Consider the following 27965-nt stretch of genomic DNA (forward strand, 5'->3'; position numbering starts at 1 on the left):
TAAATCAGACCAACAAGGGCAACATTGTCTGGAGATCATGAGGAGAAACAGTATTTTTGTCTCCTGGATTGACTTAATATGAGGATGGTTTGCTACAACGTAATTAGCAGTAAACACATTTGGACAGAGACCTTGCTCAAGTCTATGATGCCGCTCCAGCAGCAGTTCCCACGCCAGCTGCATGAGAAACCTTTCAAATGCTCAGACATGTTTGGCTTGATGCGTCACAGACAGACTCTTCACTCGCCCTCCAGAACAAAGACAACTTTAATTCTCTTTTCATACAAAATATTTAATAAATATGACTTTCAAAAATATATTGCCAGATCAACACATAATTCTCAAGTTCATAACACAAAGTCAAAAATAGGACAAAATGTTGCCATGATCTCAAAGGGTTAACAAATGAGATAAAACATCTTTGTCTTTAAGAGCCTCATTTTTTTTTTTTTTTTTTTTTTTTTTAAAGAAACATGTGCACAGAAACAGAGCAGACTCTTGCAGAGCAAGGCAGTGTATATTGTCTGATCCTACAGTGTTCCCATTGCCCCCCTACTGTTCAAGTACTCATGGTCTAGCTTATGATAGTACGCTGACTAAAGCAGATGGGAATTCTGGCGTGTCTCTATTGATGTGACTTGCATTGCAAGTTGGTGGATTGTGACAGCCTTTGAAATATGTCAATGGGTTAAACTGAAGCTGCTGAAGGATTTTTGTTCCCTTACGTATTTATCCATTAGTGGCAAGCAATATGTCTGCCACCATGTCCATCCCTCGCAGCAGCCGCGACCTTTTGTTGTCCTAACCTCACTTGCCTTCAATCAAGGTCCTGGCAACAAGTAATGAAATGTCAACCTAGTGGAAAAAAATAGGATTTCTTTCAGGCCTGAAGTGCCTATCTTTTGTCTTCTCTGAAATTTGGCTTTTATAAAATGTGTTGGAAAAAAAATTTAAGTCACTGAAAGAAATGGTAGGCTTCCACAGCTATCAAAACCTTCAAACTAGACATAAATAAAAAGGAATGATATCTTAAGGCTCTTGATTATTAAGTTAATAAATCAAATATACACAATGATTAATAAAAAAAATGTACATATCTACATGTTCTAAATCGACACATAAATTCTTCATATCGGCAGCAACTGCTGACATTGAACCCTTCCCTCCCCCTCCCCCACCCCACCCAAAAAATAAAAATAAATAATAAAGTTGATCTTTTTTTCTCATTTGACAGTTGCTGAAGTCTAAAGCTGAAAAGGCACTTTCTCCAAACGGAACTAGAAAGAATTCAAACACATACTAAAAATAATTAGCTCTAGTGTTGAACACGTCGGGTAGTTTTAGTCATTGTACAACAATTACACCAGGAGCCCCTTCCATGTGTCCACTAAATTTAAAAAAAAAAAAAAAAAAAAGGGAAATGAAATGCATAGGAAGACACTTTTGCAGCTAGTTCTACAGTGAAATGTATACCAGTGCCTTGTGTTTCCAGCCAACCAAAGCAACTGTCACTGCCAGTGTAAGCCAGCTTGTCAAAACTTAAATTAACACGGGGAATATCTGAAAATACTGTGGGGTCTCGACTGACATGACAGTTTACTAACTACACATGCCAAAGCTCCCCTGTTTCACCCACCACCGGGGTGTGAAGGCGTAAGGCTTGGTTGCACAGCAACACAGCTGTCTGCTATACAATGTAGTCCATCCTGTTTATGCTGTTTGCTGTCTCCAAGTCTCTGTTGTCCTGTTTATTAGTCCAATTAGGATGTTTGGATGTGGAGTTGGGATTGGAGATGGGCGTCTTCTCGTCCCTCTCCACCAGTGTGTATGCTGGCTGTTTGGCAAAGCGGCTCTTCTGCAAGTGCCTCTCCTTGTCGTCCTCATCCCCCTCGGGATGATTTGTCCTTATTTTGGCAATGATGGAGTTCTTGTTTTCGTAGTCTTTGATGGCCACCGTGAGACTCACGTGCTTCTCTATAGGATTTTTGATCTGGTTAAGCTGCTCCCGCACGTTGTTGGTCGTGTTGTCCTCGGAGCCGGCGGGCGACGTCCCGTTGTGGTTGCTCTGTTTCCGCCGGCGGCGCATGCACCACAGAAAAATGGAGACGAGCACGAGGACCCAGATGACAATAAAGACAGAGCTGAGGAGGGGCACAAGGTAGTCTGATGGAAGAAAAGAAGACGGTCACAGGTCAAAAAGATGCCACAAATAGAAAAGAATTAGGCCCCAGTCAAACAATTCACAATAGCTTTTATTATATTACTACGTCAGGCTTGCTAAGTCATTAGCATGCTTTTGCCAGTGCAACCTGACCTCTGAGCCCTGAACAGGGGAGGAGGCAGCTTCTATTTGGCCGTGGCGGCAGTCTGCTGTCACAGTGTTGATAAATGGTGGACACATGCGGGAGTCATACTAAGAGTCCAGCCAGTGCACAGTGCGAGCCAATCTGAAGCCACGTAGCCAAGCAGCTCTGCTCTTTTCCATCGACATCCTGGCTACATTCTTTTTAAGCTCCATTACAACTGCCATGAGATGGCAGACCTGGGCGGCCCAAGTTGTGTGGGAGGGATAGGAATTATTTTTTGTACATGCTCATTTTGCTTTGGTGCACTTCTGTCATATTCAGGTCTTGGCTCTCTCTCATCTGAGCTTTTCAAAAGAAGGAAAAAAGCAAATCCTCCCACCTATTTCTACTCATGCAAGTGTGTGCAAGTCTGGAAAACTTCAAAAGCAGCAGCCAGAGTTTGGAGGTGGTTCATACCAGTTTTGCTGGGGCTTGGCACGCGCACTTCTGCAATAGCGGAGATGATGGTGTTGTTCCCGTTGCGTTTGCTAACCAGGTCGATTATCCTGTCTGTGATCTCTTTTATGGGGCTCCGGTCCAAGCGACGGTCATCGGTGGACTACAAGTGCCAGGAAGAAAGTGAGGTTTGAAATGTGAAATCAGCTTAGGTTCAAGTTGCATCTTGTCTGCCTCTAATTGTGTTTACTTGCTGTCAAACCGATGACACAAAACAACCAGACCTAAATCATCACATTTCCCATTAGAGCATGTCTCAGTGCTGCTAAGAATGCACGCTGCAGGCTATAAATCAACAAGGATTTTTTTTGAGTGTGCATTAATCGAGGCAGACAAACATATGGGAGACTGAGTGAGGGAGGAGGCACTTACGATGCAGACATGGATCTCATTGCTGGCTGAGAATGAGGGGTCGCAGGCTACGGACACAGAATGCTCCAAGGAGAAATTCTTCACTACGTACAAGTGCCTCAGCTGCTTGCACACTTCCTCCACAGTCAAGCCCTGGACGGGAAGAAGAAGCGAAGCAAATGTTAGCACATATGGAAAAACAGAGAGCAATCGGGAAGAGAAAGGAAGAGCGGGGCCTGCATTTTGGCAGCCGGTTTAATATGCTATCTGGTTTGGGATCCACCTCATTTAGATTAAAGACCACAGGCTCATAGGCTTGTCACTGTCTGCTGTCATGCTTGTTAAGCAATGGGCGAGTGGTGATCATGTGTGGTGACAGAGTCGCCAGTGGTACTGTTTAGCTCAAATCCATATGATCTTGAAAGTAATCTTGCAGCGCGGTGGGGTTAAGAGGGGGTTGGCATGAGCTGCAAAGTCGTGAAAGAGAGAGAAAGAAATATCCCCCATTTTTTCCCCCTCCTGGAGCACATTTAAATACATGACTGAAATGTTTATGAGTCTTAGACAAGAAATCTTTTAGCTTAGGAGGGATGGTTGAGCACTTCTGAGAACCTCATTCACAGTTTGCTGCTTCCAGTCATTAGAGAGCGGTGGTGAAGGAGAGGCGTGAAAAATGACCCAAAGACCCCTTTAATTCAATCTCTCCCTCCCTGGTCCCTAGGTAACTCACTCTAGGCATGATCTCCTTGTTGAAGGTGAAGGTGATGTTAGCGCAGCTGTTGTCCTGGTAACTGGAGCTGGGGTGGCATTTGGTGGGAGGCGGGGGAGGGTTGGAGCGCCAGCACTCTCCTAAGTCGGGGCAGGGCTTCACAAAGCAGTGGCTCTCCTTGATGGGGATGCAGCTCTGACCTGAAGGACAGCCGCCCCGACCTTTGGCACCCAGCTTGCAGGACATAGGGCCACACCACATCTGGAGAGAAACATGTGACGGGGGAACGTGTTGAGATAATGTTACAGACTTTTCTTTAAATGAAACAAATACAAACAGTGGCTTGGCTCAGTCTGCCCCCACTTGTGTCCAGACTGAAATATCTCAACAGCTAAGGATTAAAATCCTGTACAGACATTCATGGTCCCCAGAGGATAAGTCGAACAGACTTCAGTGATCACCTTGTTTTTCGCTCTGGTGATTTTTAGTGAAATGTCTTGACAGCTGTTGGCATTTAGATTCTGTTTACCTCGTTATGTGGTTTATGATGAGATACCTGAAAACTAACATGCTAAAAAGCTAAACTAATGATGGACATGGTAAACAAACCGGCTAACGTCAGTATGTTAGCAATGTCACTATGTCATGTAATGGACACTTGTCTTGCTCTGACAAATAGAAATGTTTTTTTTTTTTCTATAAAACCATTAAAAAAAAAAAAAAGACAAAAACAAAAGAAGACTGATGTTGATTTTCTTAACACAAGAAGCCACACAAGAGTTAAGTCTAAAAACTGTCTAAAACTGGCAAACATTTGATTCTGAGAATATTCTCGTCAAGAGTATGTCAAAAAACAGAAAAAACACTCAGACCCTCATTTGTTCAGACCTTTGAAGCCATGTTTGATAGTTTTCACACATCTATTGAACCAACTGAGTGCCAGAGATTCAGCACCCAGCCCTAAACGGGACTGTAAAGTTTTTCCCAGTGAAGGATATTAGTAGCTTTGTAAAGATTCATATTTTTCTCCATTGCATGTCAAGGGATATGCTTCTATAATCTGCATGAAACACACGAGCTGCTGTTTGAAAACCCGCATGTGTCTTCCCACATCAGACTCTGTTTAGCATGGTTGCCCACACCTTACAGGACTGGATCGTTTTCACTGCATGAAGCCTTCTCTTCCTGAGGGGAGCCGCATCAGTGGGGCACCATTGTTCATCTGGTGGGTTAAACGATAATGATAGCACTCCTCCAGGCCTCTCACTGCATCTCGTCTTCAGTCAGTGCGACTTTGGGAGATTCTGAACTGGCACCTGACACCTGTTTCAAACAGGGCCATTGTGTTTCTTTTCAAAACAAATGGCATCATCTCTGCATAGAATCTGACACTCCCGAGTCAACTCCACCCAGCGAGTGTTGTTGTGGCCCAACATGGCCCTACCTGAGATCTCTGAAGATTGATGAGTCTGAGACGCAACCGCCCACGCCGTGTTTGAGTCTGTTGCCGTTTGTTACTAATCATTCTCCACAGCCCTTTTCCCATTCGTAAACAATGACATCATGTACTTCACCGCCGTACAGAGGCATCGTAAATACTTGACTTTTGCATTTCCTGTACATTTAGTTTGTTTGGACGTACCTTTGTGCAAACAACTTTCCCATTGGAACAGTGGCAAGTGTTGCAGTCTTCGTCCCATTTGACTCCATCGAGTGCGAGTTGTCCATTAACAGAGCAAGGTTTTCTTGTCACTGTGTTAAATACAACCACAGCATTAGAAATGTACCAGAAATGGTGTGTTTGTTAGGTGAGTGTCTTTTATCACCTCGTGCTGATTTTTACCTTCTTGACAGTGGGGCCCCGTCCTGTCTGGTGGACACAAACAGCGATATGCGTTGATCTCGTCCACACAAGTGGAGCCAAATGCGCATGGAGAGGACTGGCACTCATTAATATCTGTCAGGGGAAGAGCGAGAGGTAAGAAATGGCTCCTCTACGAAATAAAGAACACAGCCAGACAGCACACAAATATTGGGTTAAGCAGTCAGCACACAAATCTAATTCCTAGGCTGGATTCACTGAGGTCATGTGTCATTTGAACAGTACGTACATGTACACACCAGTTAATAAAAAACAAGCAAACATGCTTTAAATCAGCCCTAGACGTTCTTGTCCCATGCAGCTTTATTAAAAGCAGCATCATTAGCAGGTATGCAGGAGCTAAAGGCTGGACTTAGCAGAACAAAGGGTTTGCAATGGGAAAGAATGTGGCCATCTGAAAGCCTTTAAGAGGGAAAACAATCTGTGTAATCAGTGTCAGAGAGCATGGCTGATTAGCTGTTGGCCTGCTAAGCCGGTTTCCCCTGGGGACAGCAGCAGGGCCCAGTGAGGTGACACCGAAATGGCTCGGCCTGGCCTGCAGCCCAATGCACAGATAATTGGCCGACTAGACCTTCCATTTAGAGCGACTGGGACGGTCCCGCGGTCCGGGCCTGCTCTAACTGACGGCTCAAACAGGGATCAGGGAGGAGCGGGTGGCAGGGTTAATACTCACTGATCCGACAGTCTGGACCGGCGAAGCCTGGGGCGCACTCGCAGCGGTACCAGTTATCCCCATCCACGCATGTTCCGCTGTTGTAACTGCAGGGATAAAAAAAAAAAGAAAAAGGGAGAGTGAGACTTTTTTATATCGAACCATTTCAGGCTGGAATTTTCTCACCAGTCAACATATAATAACCATTCTCTAAGGCAATTAAGGCAATCAGACTTGTTCTTTTTATTGGACGAGTGTGTATGGGGTTGGGAGTGAGCTCCAGTGGTGTGTGGTTAACTAAGAGTGAAGGCTGGGAGTTCACAAAAGAGGGTTAGCTGATTGCATCCCAGGAATGACATGGAAGGGTGTGTGCCTGGTTCTCAGCAGAGAGAGAAAGCCTGCAGGTGAGAAACTATGACACAGGAGGAGAGGCCTGTTTACATCTATCGAACTAAATCTACAGGAAATGTTTAGCTTCCACTTACCATGGGTGGGGACTGCAGTCATTGGTATCTGAAAGAGAGAAAAAAATAGAGATAGGGAGAGAGACAGAGTGGTGAGTGTGGCTTTTTTCCTCTCTCTCTCATGTTTGAGTGTTTAGAGCAGATGACAGCAAAGAGCACGTCTGAGCTTGCGTGTGCAGAGGCGTGCTGGGCTGCTCAGGCCTGGACCGATTACTCTGCCTTATTAACGACACAGAGCAAACAACCAAGTCGACGTGCACTCTTTAAAAAAAAAAAAAAAAGTTCCAACTCCCCCACCACCACCTTCACCATCACCCCTGCCGCCCCCACCTACAACACCTCCACACCCACATTCCCGCCTTGGCTGCTTCTCCCTTACAAAGGTCGGGGGAATTTATGTTTTGGAGTACATGCATACAGGGCAGGGATCCCAGGGAAGCCAGGGAAATGGAGGAGGGCTGTAGAACAAGCCGACATGTCACTGTTTGGACAGGAATGTGACGACGAGAGGGGAGAGAGGGGTGTGTGTTGGATGAAGAAGAAGAGGAGGAGGAGGAGGAGGAGGAGGAGGAGGAGGAGGAGGAGGAGGAGGAGGAGGGGGAAGAAACATCTGTCTCCACTTTCCCGAGCCCCTTCTCCCTCCTCCTCTCATGGCCGGCAGGGAGAGAGGAAAGAGAAAGAAAAAAAAAAAAAAAAAAAAAGGTACAGATTCAAGAGAGGATGAGAGAGTCGGATTTAATCAGATGCAGGACTTCACCTCTGCACTGAGGTTTATCATCATTTAATAGCAATAACTGTCCACTGTTATCCTTTCCATCGCTCTCCCTCAAAGAGCACTTACTCTGGGTGCATGTGGGACCCTCCCAGCCTTCCTTGCAGACGCAGGTGAACGACTCCCCGGCCACCACGCAGGTACCGCCGTTCTCACACGGGTTTGGCAGACAGCTGGAGTTTTTAGCTGAGAGAGAAAGAGAGCAAAGGGAAAAGTATAGCATTTGTCGGTCAGTTCTCTCCAGCATTGCAGAGGATTATCAGTACAATAATAAACCTTAAACAGCCACAGGAGACGGCTGTTGGTTTGGCTTTTTTCAGTCGGGTTTCCGTTTTCTCTTGAGGGAATCTGCATTCCACAACTTTTCAAGTGCATTGTCTGTGCAATCAGTAATTTTAAGCGGATATGTCAGCGCTCGCAGGAGAGGGAGAAATGGGCGAGGAGGGAGCGCTGACAGAGTGAAGGGATAAAAACTGTTTGTGGACCTCGTGGATCTGACAGATCTGAAGACAGGACTCCCCCGCAAAGCCATCTCCTGTGCGTGACTCACCTATGTTGCATGTCGTACCCTCCCACCCTGGTGAACACGTGCACTGGAATGTGTCGCCCTCGTCGTGGCAGGTGCCTCCGTTGTTGCATGTGGCTTCATCGCACTGACTTTCGCCTGGAGGGAGCATTTCAAATCTTAGGGTCGCTTAAAATGTGCACTCACATGACTCTGGATATGATAATATAATATCTAATATAATAAGCACACTGCATAGATGCCTGTGTAATTATATATAGCACATACCATCAGCCTGCACAGGCAAACACAGGAAAAAAAAAAAACCAAAAAAAACTTACGGGAGTGGCACGTCTTTCCCTTCCAGCCATTCTTGCACTCACAGAAGAAATCAGTCACCAGGTCTCGACATGTTCCTCCATTATGACAGGGGTTGGTGCTGCAGTCATCGATGTCTGGTGGAGACATCAGACGGGACAGTGATTTACACGCAGTATGTGTCAGTATATTTTATGACTTTTTATGTTGAAGCATAGATTGAACAAGGCCACGGTGAAGGTGTCAGTTTGACGCCACAGGAGAGGCAGGCCCACTCACTGATCTCACAGTGGTCGCCCTCCCAGCCGTCGCCGCAGATGCACTGGTACACACTGACTTTGTCGATGCAGGTGCCTCCATTGCGGCAAGGGTTACTCTCACAGTCGTTGATGTCTGAAATAAAAAAAATTTAAAAAGAGGGAAAGAAAAGTAAGAGTGATTGTAAGATTGAGAGTGTTTTTTGATACATCGTGATCAGTCGTGCCTCGTCTTCTGTATTGCTCATGAAATCTTACTCTCGTGACAGTATGTGCCTCTGAAGCCCTCCTGGCATTCGCAGCTGAACTGGCCTCCGGCCTGGCTCCGGCAGCGGCCATGAGGTCCACACACATTCGACGAAATGTAGCGCTCTCCTCCCGGCGTGCTGTTGGACGCCACAGCGACTGTGCAGCTGTCAATCACTGCGGAGGCGAGAGGCAGTTAGAAACAACTGGTGCAGCCTGTTTGAACAAACACTTGTTCCTGATCATAAACTGCTGTTTGTGTCTTCCATGTGATAAGTAGACATGGAGATGTTGCTAATTGCTGGTATTTAAATCTGAGCTAATGCAACCATGTAGCAGTCTATACTTAACAATGAGCATGATGGGCAAACAGTGAGCAAGAGAGAGGACGAGATCTGGTGAAAAGTTGGTGAAAAAGTCCCATTCCCAGAGGAAAAGAGTATCAGTGCAAGAATATGAAACAACATTGACTGATAGGATAAACAGCGATCTGCTGTTATGCTTTCATAAGCAATTCACTGTGATCTTTTTCACTCTGCACTGAAATCCCTTTCTTTCCCCCTGTCTGATCAGGTTAACAGTGCGGGGTGAATTTTCTCCCCTGTAATCACTTAATTCTTGCCAAGAGCAGAGAGGATCTCACCGTCTGGTATCTGGACTCCGTGGTTGGTCCACTCACTCAATTACACACACACACACACACACACACACACACACACACACACAAAGAAAAATGTGCGCACTCATTGAGGGGGAAAAAGAAGAGGTAGCCCACCAAGTCATTACCCAGAACACACACAGTGCTATCAGCCTTTTGCCAGATTTTCAGCGAACTCTGAGGAGGGGAGAATCACTGGAAAAGCTTTGCTGAGGAGATGGGGGGGGCATTCATCAAGGGAGCTACACTCTTAAGAAAAACTTTTCACCTTGGCCAAGAAACTTCAGCACAAAACTAAAATATAGGTATTGCCCTCATGGGAGAAGTGTGGGTAAATTGCTCAGGCAAATGGCGAAGACCTGGGCTTATTCAGCATTTTACTGCAGTGCACAGCACAGATCACCTTTCACAAAGGCTCTGGAAAAAGTCAAAGGGCGAAAAAGATTGTGGTCGTCGCCTGCAGGAGACGTACCTTTACACGTGGTGGTGCGACAGTGGTCTTTGAGGTGAGAGCAATTTTTGCCCTCGTAGTCCTCTGGGCAAGCGCAGTAGTAGTCAGTGGCCAGGTTGAAGCAGGGTGCGCCATTCTGACACGGGTTGGGCGAGCAGTAATCGATATCCAGCTAGGGCAGAAAGATATTGAATAGAGAGCGGTGAACCTGATAGCTGACATAGTTTCAGCTACACTAAACAGAGCAGAACCCACAGCATCCTCCCCACAGGCTGTGCCAGGAAATAACACACGCACAGCGCTCGGAGGGAAGGGAAAAACAAGGCAGAGACATAGGAGCCGTCCTCTGAGTCTGGGCTTCAGCACTGAGGAATGTATCCCGCTGTAGCCAGGAGCAGCTTCAACAAAGCACTCCCTTTTAAGAAGGAGGACTGTGGAACAACAGCGATTTAAGAGGGTGGGGCAGGAAAACTTTACAACGAACCCAAAGATACAGCAATGCTGGCAAACAGGGGTGGGGGTGAGGGGGGGTGGGGGTTTGGGGCTTAAGATGCTAGATGATAGCAGGGAGGATGCATGAATGTGTCCTTAATTATGTGTGGGAAGGTGGTGGGAATCGTGTCTCACCTGGCAGAGGTTTCCTGAGAAGCCAGCCAGACACAGGCACTGGAATCCGTTCACTTCGTCCTGACAGCGGCCGCCGTTCAGACACGGCGAGCTCGCACAATCATCGATGTCCCTTTCACAGTGCTCGCCGGAGAAGCCAGGGGGGCACACGCAACGGTAGCCGTTTACCAAGTCCTGGGAGAGCGAGAGAGCAAGAGAGAGCGAGAGAGAGAAACCAGGGTTAACCTCATGCAGCCACAAATTTAATTAACGGTTTTGACAGGGTGGGGTCCAAACAATAACTGTCAAACCAGGGAACAGAACGAAGAGTGAGGCAGAGAGGGGGGGGTGGGGGCCGCGACAAGTTATCACAGCTCTGCATTTTATTTCAACACATTTTCCTGGCACGGGCTCAACACAATAATGTTTATGGTAATTTAATCTAGTGTGGTCAAGGAACTTGTGTGTCCCTCCCTTAGAAACCCCTCTGAACCCACTCCCCTCAGATTTGATTTCAGAGAGGAATTCCACAACAATTCCTCTGTCAGTGTGGAGAGAATGGTTTACTGCAGCTATTTATATAACCGCTGTACATGTCTTGGGCTTCAATAACAACAAAAAAAAAACAAACCAAAAAAAAACAAAACAGAGCACAATAAAGCAAACAAACAAGCACTGATACCAGATAAAGCTGCTCGGTTTCTGACCCAACACGTACCTTGCAAGTTCCCCCATTCTGGCACTGGTCCTTGCAGTCGTTTATATCTGCACGGGAAAACAAATCTGAGGATTAATTCTGAACAGCTTGACTAAATAGTCTGTCTTTGAAAACAAGTCTGTGCTTTATGTTTCCCATGCTAGGGGCCTTGAAAAACATTGTCGGAGCTAGAGAGCGCTCTGCAAGAGCTGGATAACGCTGCTGCAGAATCAGTACAGCACGGAGTATTGAGCAATCCCGTCTGCTGCCAAGTGAAACTAGCGCTGGGATTGTTTTGAGCTGCCTCTAATCACCACAGCCTTGGCCACACACAGGGCTAATAATGATACAGCAGATTCATCCAACTGTTTGCTTTACGTCCTCATGTTACAGCTTTAATTCAGGCTGCACTGAAAGGACAGAAAGAAGTGAAAAAAAAAAAAAAAAAAAAAAAGAGGGGCTGGACAGGTGTCCCGTGCCACAGCTGCTGCTGCTGCTGGCCTTCAACTCACTGATGTCGCAGTTCTGCCCCATCCAACCAGGGATGCACTCGCAGAAGTATCCGCCAATCAGGTTGCGGCACGAGTTGGCATTGACGCAGGGCTTGCTATCGCATTCATTGGCATCTAGAGAGCGAGAGAAGGGGTTAGCGGCGTTTGCATGTGTATCTGACAGACATGAAGTGGTGGAAAGAGGCCGGGTGGCTCACCTATCAAACATGTCTTCCCTGTCCACTGTGAGGGGCAGTGACATCTGTAACCGTTGACCAGATCCTGGCAGGTGCCTCCGTGGTTACAGGGGTTTGGAGAGCAGTCGTCAACATCTGTGCAAGAGAATTCATCTCTGGTTATCCAACATGATCTTTTCTGTGAGACCGCTGACATTTACTGGGTGCAGGTTCACTGCGTTCTTACTGATAGTGCAGGACGGGCCGCTCCACCCGAGCGCACACTGACATTCGTAGCCTTGGCTGGTTTCTGAGCAGCTCCCTCCGTTAGAGCATGGGTTGGACAGACAGGCATGTTCCGCTTGGAAGAAACAGACAAGTTTTAAAAACAGGTCACACAAACACACACACTCACAATCCTGTGAGTCATTTTAAGAAAGAAAAATACCTGCTTGGTTACTGCTTTTGTCTAATTATGAACACATTTTGTGAGTAAATCTCATCAACAAGAAATATCTTGTGTTGGTCGCACAGGTCAAACATTTGCCTTGTTTTTCACAAGAAAACAAATCAGATGTAAAAATGCATTTCAGCTTCTGACTCTCGTGCCTGGAAAACCTCTCTCTCCTCTCCCCGGGACCACTCTGTCAGCAGATCACACCGAGGGGTCAACTCCTTCACCTACCCTACCCTCCTCCTCCCCTGCCCCAAAAAGCCCGCTAAAAATCCCCCCTCGTCTCACTCGCATTACCCGCCCGGCAGACCACACCACCAGGAAATCATCTTTCATGCTAAGTTGACCTGACCAACGCACCGTGACTTCCCTCTGACTCCCCGCCATTCTTCTCCTGAGAGGCGGCACAAGATGAGAGAGTGGCGGGAGGGAGAGGGAGAGGTGGGGGTAGGGGGTAGCTTAGCAGTGGAGTTTCTCCTTTAAGGATGAGTTCAGGATGAGTGGCTCCCAAATGAATCAAAAATGAATGATTGACTGGGAATAAGTAGGCGGTTGGAGGTGATCGGTGGACAGCTCTTGGTATGCCACAGGGAGGAGGGGAGAGGATGCAGCGCTGCACCCTGAGGCCTCTGCGTTACAATAGCCCGGCGTATCCCCTGGTCTGCAGACCTCCTGTTACGAAGGGCACGGTTTCCTGACATCTCTGCAGTTAAGCTGTCAGCACCCTGCGAGGCCCAGATTTAATGAGGAAAAAACCATCATCTCCATGGTAAGTGTTCGCAGCAGCTGAACCTCAGCGCCACACCCATGTGTCTGGAGTGCCTGAGGAGTGAGCGGATGACCGGCCCCTGGAGATCAAATTGGTGGATTACCTGACTCGGGGGCCACTCATGCTGGAGTGGAAACCGATTATTGCCAAGTTACCACCTCCTCTGATTACAAATTGAGGGCACCTCTGACCTTTTGTCTGCTGGCTCAGTGAGCATGTGTCCGTAAGCCCTTGACATCAAACATTTCATGCAAAACATAAAATGGGAATCATGGAGCTGCTTCGCTTCATTTTGTTTGATAAAAATTATTCAAACTAAGATTCACCCAGAGCCACGTGAATTCCTTCAGTCACTGACCCGGAAATTGAAGTGGCTTTAAAGGGGGAGTCAGACAATTTAGTGCTGCACTTCCACAAATTTGGGGACCTACGTGTTTTATTGCTTATTGTGTCCTACACTTCCCACAATGCAACTCAATAGCATCTTGTACTAGACCCTCCACACCTGGTTAATTTTAACATCTCAACTCCAAAGCCCAGTTCATAACAAACAGGTAAAGATTTAAAGCTTTAAGGTCCATCTGAGGCTGAGTCATCCTCCTCATGTAACCTGAACTTCACCTGTAAAAAACTCACTAGCAATGACTAAATAAGGGAAAAGAGGTATGAGTTATCACAGTGAGCATCACTGACACTCACCTCTCTCACAGTTGGCACCAGAGTAACCTTCGGCGCAGGTACACTGGTATTTGTCAGGTCCTGTGTTGATACATGTCCCTCCATTCAGGCATGGCTGGTGAGTGCCACAGTAGTTCAGATCTGGGAAAGGAGTGTTTCACACAGCTTTAGTTTGTTTTGACACAACAAGGGCCACTCCTACACCGACTGCAACTGAAATAAGAGAAAGGAATTAACCTTTATCGCAAAGGTGGCCGCCCCAGTTGGTGTCACACAGGCACTGCCAAGGCTCTACACAGGTGCCGTGCACACAGCCTGGGTGGGGGATGCACTTGTCACAGTACTGGCCCTGCCAGCCATACAGACACCTGCAAGACAAAGAGAGTGCAATGGCATCAGCCTCAGAAGTGGGTCTTTAACTGAAAATGAGCCCACACACACACACACACACACACACACACACACACACACACACACACACACACACACACACTCTCCACAGTGACACATGCACAACATTCAGGTTAATTCACAACAATAAGAGTGAGGTCTGATAATCCCCGTGGTATCTAAAAATGCTAATATTTTAATCTTCTGTTTATTCCAAATTCCTTCACGAGCAGTACAGCGATAATCTGAACTTAATGAAGTACACATCGGTGTATACAGCATGGTGCTGCACAAATGAAACAAACAAAGAGGCAGTATTCTTGCTCTCACAATTGGGCTGCATCTTAAAAGACCACAAATGAATCTTAAGTAGCAGGGTGTTTATGCAACAGCTTTTAAACAATACTTGGGGACAGGGAAACAGAGGAGTATTTAGCATTTTACCAAACAGAAAAAAAACAAAACACTAAATTACAGTTCCAATGGGACCTTTAGCACGGCTAACATTAGCATGCGGCCAGACGCTCCCTTTAACAACACTCTGCCTGTGGCTTGGCAGTAGCGGCAGTGCTCAGCCCTCCCCTCGGCTGTTACACTGCTGCTCATCCTGGTTCCCATGAGGCAACAGTAAGGGCTTGTGCCCCAAGGCCGAGGAGGGGGACACAGCCTGCTGACCACTGAAATGTCCAGGTCCATAATTACGCTGATAATGCTGCCCTTTTCTTCCTGGGCTCCATAATTAAGAGGGCAATCCAGCCCGACTGATAAGTCTGCTCTTTAAAGGTGGTGAAGTGGCGATACAGTGGCTGCTGTGGAGCCAAGCGACAGGAAACATAGTGTCCCTCTGGGGGAGCAGCAGCCTGATTAGCCCCAAGAAACGGATGGACTGTAAAAATAAACGCGGTGGTTAAGTAAACCTCAGTCTGTGATTAAAGAGGCTATTCTTAAAAGTGTGCTAATCCCCTCCATGAGAAGCGGAGCAGGATTCCCCAGCAGGATCCCAAATCATTTACAGTTATTACACAGCCAAATTACTGGGGAATGCGACATTACATTGTGCAGCACTGCTAATGCACATAAAGAGTTTAACCCTCACTATGAAAACAGGCCTCTTAAGAATCTGTATGTTGTGGCTGTGCAGCTAATGCTTCTCAATCCAGTTCTCTACTGTGGCAGTCTCGGTCCACAGGTGCACTGTTATTACTCCATTAGTAACAATGAAAGCTGTGGCTCACATTAAAAACTCTGGCTAAAAGGAAATCCCACGGAGCATCATTAGCTGTGGTTCGGCTGCCATTAATTCAGCAGAGGCTAGGCTGGACTGCCCTAACCTGCCTCCAGTGTTGCCATGTACTGCTGTTGTTTAAAACACTACAGCAGGCCAATGATGGGAAACTACTCTCTGACTACAACAGCAGCAGAGCTTGCTTGGAGAGTTTGTTGGCAGATGACATATAAACAGTTAAACCCAGAGCTTTAAATATAGCCACACCTGTGCAGAGACTAAAGCGATACAGCCTCTTGTTCTGCCAGTGGCCACACAAGCACTTACAAGAAACCTGATGATGTCAAAAGCTTGGGAAAAACAACAGAGCTGGTGCACAAAATGAACAAACCAGATCGTCCTTGTGCTTGATTCATGGCCAAATCAGACAACTAAGAAAGCAACCAATGCCTGAGCTGTGGGAAGAGTGCGGCAGTGCAGGACCTCCTCCAGGATGAGGAGGAGATACAACTGTGACTGCACACAATGCCCCAACTCTGATATCCATCTGCGCCTGGCTTTTCCTCTGGCTGTGTGCATAAACAGCATTAGGAAGCCATTAGCTACACAAACAATACACTTTAAGGCTCATCCGAACGTTACACACGATTTGACTGATAACGCTTGCCTCATTAGAGGGAAACACATAGGTTAGATTTCCAACATGGAGTCTTGGCTGTCGAGCCCACCTCTCCTTTCTCCAGACTGGCAGCTCCAGTCAAAAGCCCCACGAGAGATTTGCCAGCAGCTCAGCCTGCATCTCTGCTAAAGCCCGGGTACTGATAGTCTCTTGGCCAGAAAACCCAGCACGTACAGGGAAAGATCTGTGCCATGACAGAAACGGTGCTTGGACACAAACCCAACATATCTGAATGAGCCACACCACAGGCTTTTGGCACCAGCCTCCACAGTAACTAAAGACACTTGAGGAAACCATGTTTGACATTTTCGCAGGTTAAAAATGCAATAAAATCGTTGATAACAGACTAACAAATCATACAGAGCTGCCTCACTCACTTGCATCCACCTGGCTCCTTACACGATCCATGTTCAGTGCTGCAGCCTTGTCGACATATAGCTAGAGGAGGAAGAGGAAGAACAATTTTACTGCCTGGTAATTAGATTCAAACTTAGCTCTACTTTTTAGCACATTTTAATTACAGCAGTAAATGATATAATTACTACCATCTATGACATTTCAGCCTGTGAGAATAAAAATGACTGGCGACAAACAAAGAAGCTGGCCCCCGCATATAACACAGTAAAATATTTAAGAAGAAAGTTCCTGTGGATGAAGGTTTCTTCCCGGTCACATGGGCAATGAGGTTTATTTGAATGGAAAAGGAAAGAGGAAAATGCAGTGAGAGTTCAGACACAAAGTCTTCCATTCAATACAAAACACAAAACAGACAGTGCATCAGCATGAATCACAGACTCATAAAAAGCTAATCAGACTGTCTCCGGCTGGTGTGTTGTCTCAGCAGGGCTCACCTGTGTTGCAGTCAGGTCCGGACCAGCCTTCCAGACACGTCTTGTTTCCATTGTAGTCGCATGTGTAATGCCCAAAGAACTCATCCCTGGGCCGGCAAAACTTGTTGCAGCCGAAGCCGTAGTAGTGCTCGTCACAGCTGACTCGGATCTGGTACTCGAACTGGGCCACGGGGCCGTTGTGAGTCAGCTTCTGCCAGTGTGGGCTGGGGTTGATCATGCCGGAGTGAGAGGCTTTCTCTATCAACTTCCCATCCGCACCTAAAACAGCAGTTTTGACAGGATCAACCTTGGGTGCAAAATTCTTCTAAGAAATTAGAATAGTTTCCTCAGCTATGTAAGTCTTCATCAGATGTTTGAGCCAGGGAAAAAAATAAAATAAATAAATAAATAAAAAAATTGGGGAATGCAGCATCTTACACTGCACATTTTGGAGATTCAAGGTTCTCCATGATCATACAGTGGGAACCCAAAAATGCTTACGCAAATTGCAGAAGATCTCTGAGATAGCACTTTGTATATAATTAAAATCAACTTTGTGTGCTAGAGAGGAAGAAAAGTACAAGGAGGAAATGCAGAAAAAAGGAAAAGACCGCCTGTAATGAGCACTCTTAACTGCTTTTTTTCTCACGCTCCCTCTCCAGCTCTCCCTGGATGGTTTCTGATTCTCAGGTTTACAGCTTGAGGACATGACTGGTCTCAGATGCTGCCTTTTGCATCAGCTCAGGCGAGGACAGAACCGCAGCCACCATAAATTACAGCGTGAGGACACCCATGCCACAGTCGCTGCTGGGAACCCTGCCAGTGTGCCATCAGCACTGTTTTTTTTTTCCAGGCTGCCTCTCTCACATACGATCTTGTACGAACAGCAGTCAAAAAAAGAAAAAATCCAGTCAACTCGTTGTCACACACTTACAAGTATCTATCTACACTTCAGATGGGGAGCAAAGGCCCAGCTCATGTTGAGACTGTACAGTGCTTAGGGAGACTTACAAACACAGACTTAGACCCAGAAACTGACTTATTTCCACATCAAACATGAAGAGGTCACGGCTCTGTCGAGCGGGCAAGGGCGGACCTGGGAGCTGACGGCTGCGATGAGCTTCACACACAGAGCAAACACGCTCAAACTGAGCAAACATGCTTAGCCCAGTCTCCAGACACTACACTGTACACATCCATACAAGCCCTGCGCATTAACACCGCTCATTCACCCACACATGTAGCACTCGCTACTTGATATCTAAATCTTCCACCTGGGAGAGAATGAAAAATGTGTCACAGCCGTTATTTACTGCGCTCACACGAGCAGAGGTGGCTGACCGCTGGGTGAATCGCCCCTCTGTGTAGTATGATGCAATGCAATGCAGTGGGGGATGGACCCGCTGTCATTTATTTACTGTGCTGGGTGCGTATAGAGGGGTTGGGGGGGGGGGGGGGCACACAGTGAAATCACAGTGCCTGTTAACATTTCACAGTGGTCTGGAATCCAGGGTTTAACTGTGTGGCATTTCTCTACCAACTGCTGGCCTGCAGCGTCAGGAGTAGCACATCCTTACTACCTGCTGCCTAGCTCGCAGTTCAACATAAATCAGACCAGCTTTATAAAGATTAGAGAGGTCACCCATGATCATCAAATTCATTTCATACAATTTCATTTCTCAAACACTGGGCATACACTGATAAATCTAGAGGAAAACTACTAAAGTATTAGCGCTTGCAAATTTACAAAATATAAAACTAAAACCAACCAAAGCTTTCATTATGAATCAAGGTAAATAAATCAGTTAGGATGTTCACAACTTATAAAAAGGTAGCAGAGCTGTGAGCTAGCCTGGTGCAGCTCAGAGGGGCTTAACCAGCATTGACTGTGTACATTCAGGGGGCTTTTCACACCAATGCCCTAATGGCTCTCTGGGGAGCGGCAAATACAGCAGAAAAGGCCGAAACCTTGCTGACCTCGAACAGACCTGCATAAACAAGCATGGGGTAAGGCCCTCCCCTAGCTGGAATCATCACGCTGTCGCCAATCGGAGCGCCAACCAGCAGGAAGCCCGGCAGAGTCAACGGTAGAAACCAAACCTGGCAACCAGAATTTAGATTCGGCACGTCACCACCATGTTGTCCCCAGGCTTCAAGTAGTACGCTAAAATGTCTCCCACCGCACATGCTCGGAGCTCAGACCCACCTGTGCCAGAGGTAACATCAACCTACGGGACAGGACAACTCAGAGGCGTCCGCAGCCCTCACCGTGACTGCAGGCTGGGTGCAGCGACGGGCTGGGCGGCAGGATGAACTCTGCCTTTCACGCCTCAGTGACAGTGAGACAGTGTGACCCTGACCCCAGCTGGCAGCACCTGCCATCCGTCATCAGCAAAATGAAAACATTTTCATAGTCCTCTACCTCGCCACACTTCCTTCTCTCTGTCTGCCCCCCCCCCCGCCTGTCTGCCCCGTCCCCACTTCTGCTCCTTCTTCTTCCTCCCCTTCACTTCCCTGTCCTGCTCCCGCCTTACCGGGACCTGTCAACACACTTTCTTGACACAGACACACAACCCCAGTGGACCATGTGGAAGAGGGCAGGAGGTTCAGGAAGAATAAACTTCCTTTTCTGGAAGTGGGGGTGGTGGGGGTGGGGGGGCAGAAAAGAGAGGTGAAGGAAAGATGGAGATGCCACACTCAATACTCACCACTGGTTTCATTGTTGAAGTCCAAGGCTTCCACTATCAAAGTGTAGGACCTCTGAGGAAGACAAGACAGACGTGTTAGCCAAGAGCAGGATCATCAAACAATCACTGTGTCATAAAACAAAACTATAAACACTAAATGAAGTGAACTGTTCAATGATTAGGTGATAAATATTCAGTAAAACTTACTGGCTGCTCAGAGAACCGCACAATGGTTGACAGCCCATTGTTTGTTAGCAACCATGCAAACCAACTTGTAGGGGGTTTCCCCACATGTTTCCCCTCTAACAAATATCACATAAACATAAATCACCTTATCAACAGTCACACTTGATGTTAGATGAGCAAACGGAAGAAGCTAATTCTCCTGGTTTTCAATACTTAAAGCCTCTGAAAAAACAAAAAAACAAAAAAAAACAAAAACCCAAATCCAATCATCTCCAGTGAGCTCACCAGCCCTGCAGATGAGGTTTCATCTCCCTCTCATTGAGTTAGCTTACAATGAGGCCTAGCACAGGAGCTGCTAACTGTTAACCTATAACAAAGGCCCCGTTGATCTGATTAAGAGAGGATAAGCTCGCGGTGGGGCAGAGGTCTCTGCGTCGCAGCGATTAGGATGACAGACACATGGGCAGTGGTGTGGTCTAGCTGGACACCCACCCAGCAGGAGGGTGTCTGATGCACAGGAAAAAGGAGCCCAACAGAGCTGGCCTGCACGGGACAGACTCTCGAGTAATGACCAGAACAAGTCAAAATAAAGAACAGCACACAGAAACGGATACTTTAGCACACAATGCCAAAAATGTGTCTTCATCTCAGCATTTTCCCCGAACACAGTTTTTCCACATGTTTAGAAAACGTGGCGAGAGAAGTGAGCGGATCACTTCCAATGTTCTGAGAAAGCACATAGTTGGTTTAGTTTTGCAATGTATATGGGATTTTCAATTTCATGCTAATTTATAAGCCTCTAACTGAGTGCTATGAATGCTGTGAACAGTCCAGGCTGAAGGAGAACGCTTTTTAGGCAAACTCAAGACGGGCAGGGAAAAAAGAAAAAAGAAAAAGTGTAAGTGACGGATGGTGAGACAGAATAAAATTTGCGGGGAAAGGAGAGACAGCAAGAGACTGAATGAGTGTTACACTCTGGAGGGCCTGTCTTGATTTCAGCGCTCCCGAAAACGCTTTGTCTGATTCAGGGTCGGTAGCGCTCACACCAGTATCAGCTTACATGTTCACAGTGCCCTGTGCCACAGTCATGAGGGAGCGAACAATGCGTCTGCGAGCGCGAACGACGGACTCAGAGAGAAAGTATGCGATTGTGAGAAAGTGTAATCCACTTACAGTGTTCCAGCATCCACTAGAAAGACCTAGCAGCGATGCCTGGAGGCATTTCAGAAGCTCTGCATTGCTGCTATGCCGCTCTTCCATGCAGTGACTTCATGGTAAACAAATCTGCTCCAAAGGAAAACCCCTGTTCACTTTCTACAGAAAGAATGAAGAGGGTATGACTCACTCCTGAAGCGTTTTTTTTTTTTTTTTTTTATTCTTCATGGCTTTACCTTGTTTTGTCAGCCGTTCAACTTTCTGTCTTTCCAGGAGCCATTTGTCTCATCCTGTGCCAGCTTTTCACTGCAATCAGGGCAGCTATTATTTGAAATGCACTGCTCATCAGTAACCCAGGCAGGACAGTGTATTCTGACTCACAACTGGCTGCAATCACTTGACACAGAACTCGAGTAAGTGAGTCAGTGGTAATGTGATACCCGATCGTCTATTAACCTACAACTGGTTATATTAACACTAAGAACAACAGTCCTCTGGCTTCACTTTAAGCATTAAGCAGTATAATGTTAATGCTTTGGTGTTTTTCCAGTATGTGCACTCCCAGCTGCATGTCCACGTAGACATTTAAACATTTTTATCTGGGGCAAATCTATTTTAGACGCCCATTCAAAACAAACCCCCACATGTATGACACAGAGCTGTCCCAGCGGTGAGCTCATCCTAGAAACAGGAACTCAAATGCAATATCACTGTGCACACATGAACTGAGTGCATTATCGGTTTCCATAAATTCTTAAAATTAGTCATTGATGCAACATTTAATTGAAGTGGTTGTGACTAATATGAGAAGCCGTAAGTAGTTAAAAAAAAATTATATATATATATATATATATATATATATATATATATATATATATATATATATATATATATATATATATATATATATATTTTATTTATTTATTTTTTTAAACTTGTCTTGTGTTAGAGTTTTTAATTCTACTTAAGTCACCCTTCAGTGACCTCTCGAACAATCTGAACATTTTTGAACAGCACATTATCAGTTAACAGGCAGTTACATTCAGAGAAACAACAACAAAAAGCCGGGTCCACCTGCTACACAGCGAGACTTCACACTGTGTCCAGGACTGGCGGGGGGAAAAAAACAATCACTAAATCACTTTGTGGTGGATGGTTGTCAGGAGGAATAAAGTTTAATGAGTTATTGGCCGATTCCTTAAAAAGTACATCTACAAAAACACGTCAACACACCCATATGTTGCACGATTTGGACTTGCCTCAACATGGAAGCTATTGCAGCACTGTGATCATCATCAACACTGACTAATGATGCATTTGTCCTACATTCTTGTGATTAAGGACCACACCAAAGAAAAGACTCAGTTTTTTGGCACACTCGTAACGTTTCTGTATCACAGCACATCGAGTAAAACGTCATAATGGCTTGATCTAACAAGTAGCCTCGCCATTACTGGGATGTTTAGTTCCAGACAAATAACTGCTCCCAGAGAGTGAGATACTGCCTGACTCCTCATTCACTAACACTCCATAACTCCTCAGCAGTTATCAACTTGGAACCGTCTGCCACTGCCAGGTTCACTTTTCCCAGGCTCCCAGCTGACTCACAACTTTTCTTTGAACTACAGAGCACACATACACACACACACACACACACACACACACACACGTCCAAGTGCAATAAGTGTGGCCATATGTCTTCTTATCTTTCTTGGCCAAGTAGACACTGTCCAACAGACAAGCAACACAAGCGATAAAGATCATTCCAGTTCGAATCACAATAACTTGCCAAAGAACACTACTGAATCCTCTCAGTAGGGGAATTTTCCCAATACACACACACACACACACACACACACACACACACACGGGCCTCTCAGTCTTCCCTCAACTGGAAACGGAGCTATCTGATGTATCATTACTAGGAAATCTAACAAAATAAAAAGGAGGTATGTCTCACAGAATAACAGGCAAAAGCCAAAGGTCTAAATAAAGGCAAGGCACAACAGATTAGACTGGTCTGGGCCTCCACTCTGCACAGAGGAAATGTAAACAGTCTAGTCAAAGGGATGTTGACCTTCTGTATCAGTTTTCCTGAGTCAATCACTTCAATAGTATCAAACTGAGATCTATCCAATGATTGGGAGAGCTAAGTAACACACCCTGTTTGCCATAAAACCGAGGCTCAGTCTTGAAAAGACGACTCACACAATCTCCTTAAAACCCACTTAATGCACTGATGGACTGGAAGGAAGCAATGCAGTGTTTGCCAAGAGATTTTCATCACAACAAGAGTTGTAGAAAGACTGTTGTACAATCAACAGCTTATTAAATATCCTGTAAAGGTACATCAGCCTGCGATACAACAGAACCTCACCCCGAGGAAAGGAATCTCACCTTTTGCCAACTAAAACAAAAGACAAAGCAAACAGATTTTGGATCTCTCACAAGGCAAACAAGATCAAAACATGAACCCGGGACCAGGAATGAAAGTCATATCAAGCATTTAACTAAACAAGCAGCCGGTCATCTGTGCTTCGCAAGGGTCACCAGCCATTAAGGGAAACAAAAACAAGGCGCAGGTGATCCCAATTAAATGTATTTGCGATGCATGTCACGTTTCTATACAGCTTGAAACAACTCCGATAAGCAGCAAAGCATTAGAAGGTTATGTAACGTCAAACTGACACAAGTAGAAAGTCCTTGTTAAAGTCGGAGACGGTGAAGCTGAGAGAGAGAAAGAACACATTTCTTCACTCAAGTCATTTGCACTTAACTGCCACATCAGAGCAGACTATATAAAACAAACATGTTATTACTCCCGCAGCAGCCGGCGGTGCTCCCCGTCAAGGCTGAGCTCACTATTGTTCTGCGACTCACCTGAAGCCAGTTCTCAGGCGGCTCCGACTTGTCAACAAATCAATCGTGCCAACACATCCCAGGTCAGGGAGGACTTGCCAGCATTGTGTTCAGGGAAAGCTGGAGGAAAATTCTGCTGTAATATGTAAATCAGATTTGGGAATAATACGGGTGTCAGAACAACTACGGCTTGAGAGGGAGGAATTGCTCAACAAAGAAACAAACTGGCCATTGAGCAGATAATTGCTTATAAAGGATTCATCCAATCCAATTAAAAAAGGTCTTCTCTTTTCTTGTGTTGGTGTAACATTGGCGAATATGCTGAGGTGGCCACAGAGGCTAGGTCACAGCTTGCCTGAGAGCCGACTTCATCACTGCTGAGTCTACTACAACTGCTTCCTGTTGCTTGCCCTGCACTGGCATTACAGCTGCACTGCCTCTATTATGCTCTGTAATCCTCACTGTAGTCACTGAGGGCACACTATTGTCCCTGCTTGATACACTGTGAGGGCCCGGGTAGCTGGGCCCTCACGTCTCTGTGGAATAAAAGCATGAAGCAGACATCGGTTGAATCCACACAGGGCTCTAAAACACAGATGTGCTCGCGTTACAGATGCCCAGCCGACGGCATTCAGCTGGACGCCTGGCTCTTGCCCTACCTGATCTAAGCACATGTGTGGAGCCTCATTAAGTGCAGCAGTTACTGTGGGTGGCAAGGTTAAAGCGATGAAATGCCTGTGGTCCAACCGAGCGTGACTTAAACAAAGCCCTTGGCCTGGACAAGAGGCCAACTTCATGCAGCTCACAAGAGAGGTTGGTGGGGGGGCTTCATGAACTCGGAGTACCCAACAACCCAGTTGCACCACACTGCCATCTGTCCACAACAGCCAATCAACTTATGAAAAGGACAAAGAGTGATATCATACCTAACCTGACGATTGTTAATGTGCACTGAAGTAAAGCACTTAGAGTGAAGGATGAGAGGATTTAACGAGCGGCCCTGTCCTCTACTGAATCTCAGCCTGGGTCCTGCACTTAATCTCAACCCAAGATATTTTAGCTGATCCACTGACTCCACAAAAAATAAAAAGGGGAAAAAAAAATGTAATACTGCAAAACCTTTACTTCATTTTTTGCAAGTTTCACTGGCTGGTTTTGGTATTTCAATGTATCTGCTGTTGACAATAACATTCTTCGCTGGTTTACAGGCCATTTTTGGAGAGAAATGGCCAAATTATCAGCGTGTAAGAGAAGAAAATTTGAGTGAAGCTAGCACAGACCTCAAAGTTGAAATGGTACCAGTTTTCATTTCAATGTCAACAAGTGCTGTTTTCAAGTAGGAATGATTTTCAGCCCAGTAAGATGAAACTAATCTGGCTGCGAGCGTTCATGCCAACTTTGTGTTGCCATAGTGTGAGTATAAACAGAAACCTTTGTCTTTTCAAAAGGTGTGAGGCGCCAGCGTCTAAGTGGAGGGTAAATAAAAAATACAGACCATATCAAATTGCATGCTACCCTGCTGGGAGCATTGTTTTACTGGCTATCAGATCAGAGGGAAAACACAAATCCAAATGATCTGCTCTGCCCTGCAGGTAACACACACACATATATGTACAACGTGAAAGGAAATCACACATGATATTCCAGTTCTTTCACTTATTCTGGCTGTTTGAGGCCATTGCTGCGCAAGAACTTCCATCAAGATTGAGGTAAAAATAGCCTTGATGTAATTGGACACACACATACCAGTGGACTGTGCCTTTCACCCATCAGGCACAGTGGAGGAGTTTGCGGGCCAAGCTGTGGGGCCAGTCAGTCTGTGCACAGTCCTACTTTTTTCACTCCATCGAAATGTGCTCCAGCATGACAAATCATATCTGTTGCAGAGCTACAACGCTCCCACAGGCCTGTCCGGCCAATTTATTCACTCTATGAAGAAGAGCTGACACTCAAGGAAACCAGAAAGTGGGATTTCACTTCGGAGTTACTGTACTGTGCAACAAGAGCAGCTGCCAGGGAGGCAGAGGAGGGGAAATCTGTGAGAATGCAGCTCATCCAACTTTTTATCTGTTCAATTTGGCCAGGCAAGGGGAAAATATTTATGGAGGAACATTTCAAGAAAGCACTGTATAAAACACCATCCAACGAGATAGTGACGTTTTTGAAAAGGGGAACAAACTAAGAATGTAACTTTCTCTTGAAACACTTGATTTTATTGACATTGTTGGGTTTAAGGTGGTTTAAATTAACTGCAGCTCATAATTTACCCACCTTTTTTTTTATTTATTTATTTTTTTATTTTCCACTGCCTGGTTGCACAAACCTTTTGCTGAATGATCACATGTGTATGCAGAACAGTTTCAACACTTCAACATTATTTATACAGAGCAGACAGCTCTGGGCCTGATGGAGAAAAATACCTGCAGCTGGTTAATTGGCGCAGATAATGAGGAGACCAGGGGGTCTAATTCACAGAGAGCTAACAAACTCATTCTTTCTTTGTTGTGCTTTCTATCCGCGTTTTTTTTTTTTTTTTTTGGGGGGGGGGGGGGCGAGAATGACTGACGGACAGTAATTGCACAGAATTGCCCTGCAAACACACATTTTCTCTTTTTTTTTCCTTTCGGAGAAGCGCGTCGGGAAGCGCAGAAAGTGTTTGTTTTTTTTAACTCTCCAACTCACCGGCCAGGCAAAACTGAAGGGCAAAACTATCCTGGATTTGTCATTCCTGGCAGAGCTCTTGAAAGAAAAGGTATTCCCTCCGAGGACAGGCGTAGATCCCACTCCGAAGCTGCAGGGCCCTGCAGCAGAAACTCTCGACTGGTATTCCTTCAGGCAAACTTTAAAAAAAGTATCGCACTCGTCCCGTGTGCACTTTCTATCCGCCGCGCTCCGCGACCCGTCGCAGCACACGCCGCTCAGCAGCTCCCCGTTCACATTGTGCATCGATAAGATTTGCAGCTCGAATTGTCCAGATCCCTCTGACACCTGTTGGGAGACACAACAGTGAATGCGATGAACAACTTTGACCTCAGTATAATTTTTAAAGTTTTCTGTCTAATAGTACAGGGGCATTTGCTCATTATGTGCACTTGCAGCAGGCTAACTGTGGACACGGCTTTGCGTGAGGCATGGTTACATGTAATGTTAGCATAGCCGTGCACGCATGTAATCAAAGTACATGCAGACAGCTGAAGCCTGCGACCCTTCCTGCTGCCCCCACCCACCCACAAAAAAAAAGTAATCCACGTACCTTCGTGAGAAAGCAGAGTAAAAAGGCAGCAACGACTGAGCCCCGTCTCAAAATCATGCCTCCGGACTGCTGTGGCCACTCGTTTGTACTAGTCGTCTGGCCGACACACGGCACCAGAGCTCTCCTCTGGTTTAAACATGCACGAATGGGGAACAACACTTTGATCCGCGGAGCACAGGTTCCCGACTCATAGGAGACCTCTTCCTTGTATGTCCCTCAACCTCTCCGAGCGTCTGCGCTTCTCGCTTATCCGACAGTCTCCACTTGTTGCTGAAGAAAGTTTACACAGTAGCCATGCGGCAGCGGAGCCCACTGCTTGCTGACTGACTGACTGACTGACTGACTGCTGGTCCGAGCAGGAGCTGGCTGCACAAGTTCAGCAGGGAGGGGAGTGTCTGCGGAGCCATGCGCCTCCATATTCATGAGCGGAGCGCACTGAGCCCGCCCCTCTCACGATATGAGGATAATCATCATGCTCTCTAGATTGCCTCTTAAGACTCTGCTGGCAGTGATGTGCTGGAAAATAACAGTGGAAATAAACTACGGCCTGCAGTCATATTGATAATCATAAGTCATCACAACCACAAACCCAAACATAAATGAATTATATTTTCAGACAAGCATCAATTTATACCTCTCCCCTCCTTTAAGAGATCCCATCTTCCTGCATCCTGCATTGGTTGCATATTATACTCACCACAATTTATACTATTATTTTACCTCATAAAGATTTATGGCAGCTTAAAAGGTTGATAGGCCGAGTG

At 46.1% G+C, this 27965-nt stretch overlaps 1 protein-coding gene across 1 annotated transcript; it reads right to left on the reverse strand.

Annotated features, from left to right (window-relative positions):
* Nucleotides 1-249: 249 nt before the first annotated feature.
* jag1b (jagged canonical Notch ligand 1b) lies at nucleotides 250-27595 on the reverse strand. The gene is made up of 26 exons (XM_071481159.1): nucleotides 27202-27595; nucleotides 26631-26936; nucleotides 19770-19821; nucleotides 17083-17340; nucleotides 16609-16669; nucleotides 14175-14305; nucleotides 13959-14078; nucleotides 12284-12397; nucleotides 12079-12192; nucleotides 11882-11995; nucleotides 11391-11437; nucleotides 10694-10867; nucleotides 10088-10238; nucleotides 8970-9134; nucleotides 8734-8847; nucleotides 8478-8591; nucleotides 8182-8295; nucleotides 7701-7817; nucleotides 6881-6908; nucleotides 6417-6502; nucleotides 5705-5818; nucleotides 5504-5613; nucleotides 3883-4122; nucleotides 3174-3305; nucleotides 2763-2904; nucleotides 250-2163 (listed from the first exon to the last, which is right to left on the reverse strand). Exons 1-26 carry the CDS (start codon nucleotides 27256-27258, stop codon nucleotides 1688-1690), a joined length of 3651 nt encoding a protein of 1216 aa, XP_071337260.1. The 5' UTR covers nucleotides 27259-27595; the 3' UTR covers nucleotides 250-1687.
* Between the last annotated feature and the right edge of the window lie 370 nt (nucleotides 27596-27965).

This window comes from Trachinotus anak, unplaced genomic scaffold, assembly GCF_046630095.1.
Source record: "Trachinotus anak isolate AG129_WGS33_773 ecotype Australia unplaced genomic scaffold, CSIRO_AGI_Tana_v1 ptg000007l, whole genome shotgun sequence".
NCBI classification, from domain to species: Eukaryota; Metazoa; Chordata; class Actinopteri; order Carangiformes; family Carangidae; genus Trachinotus; species Trachinotus anak.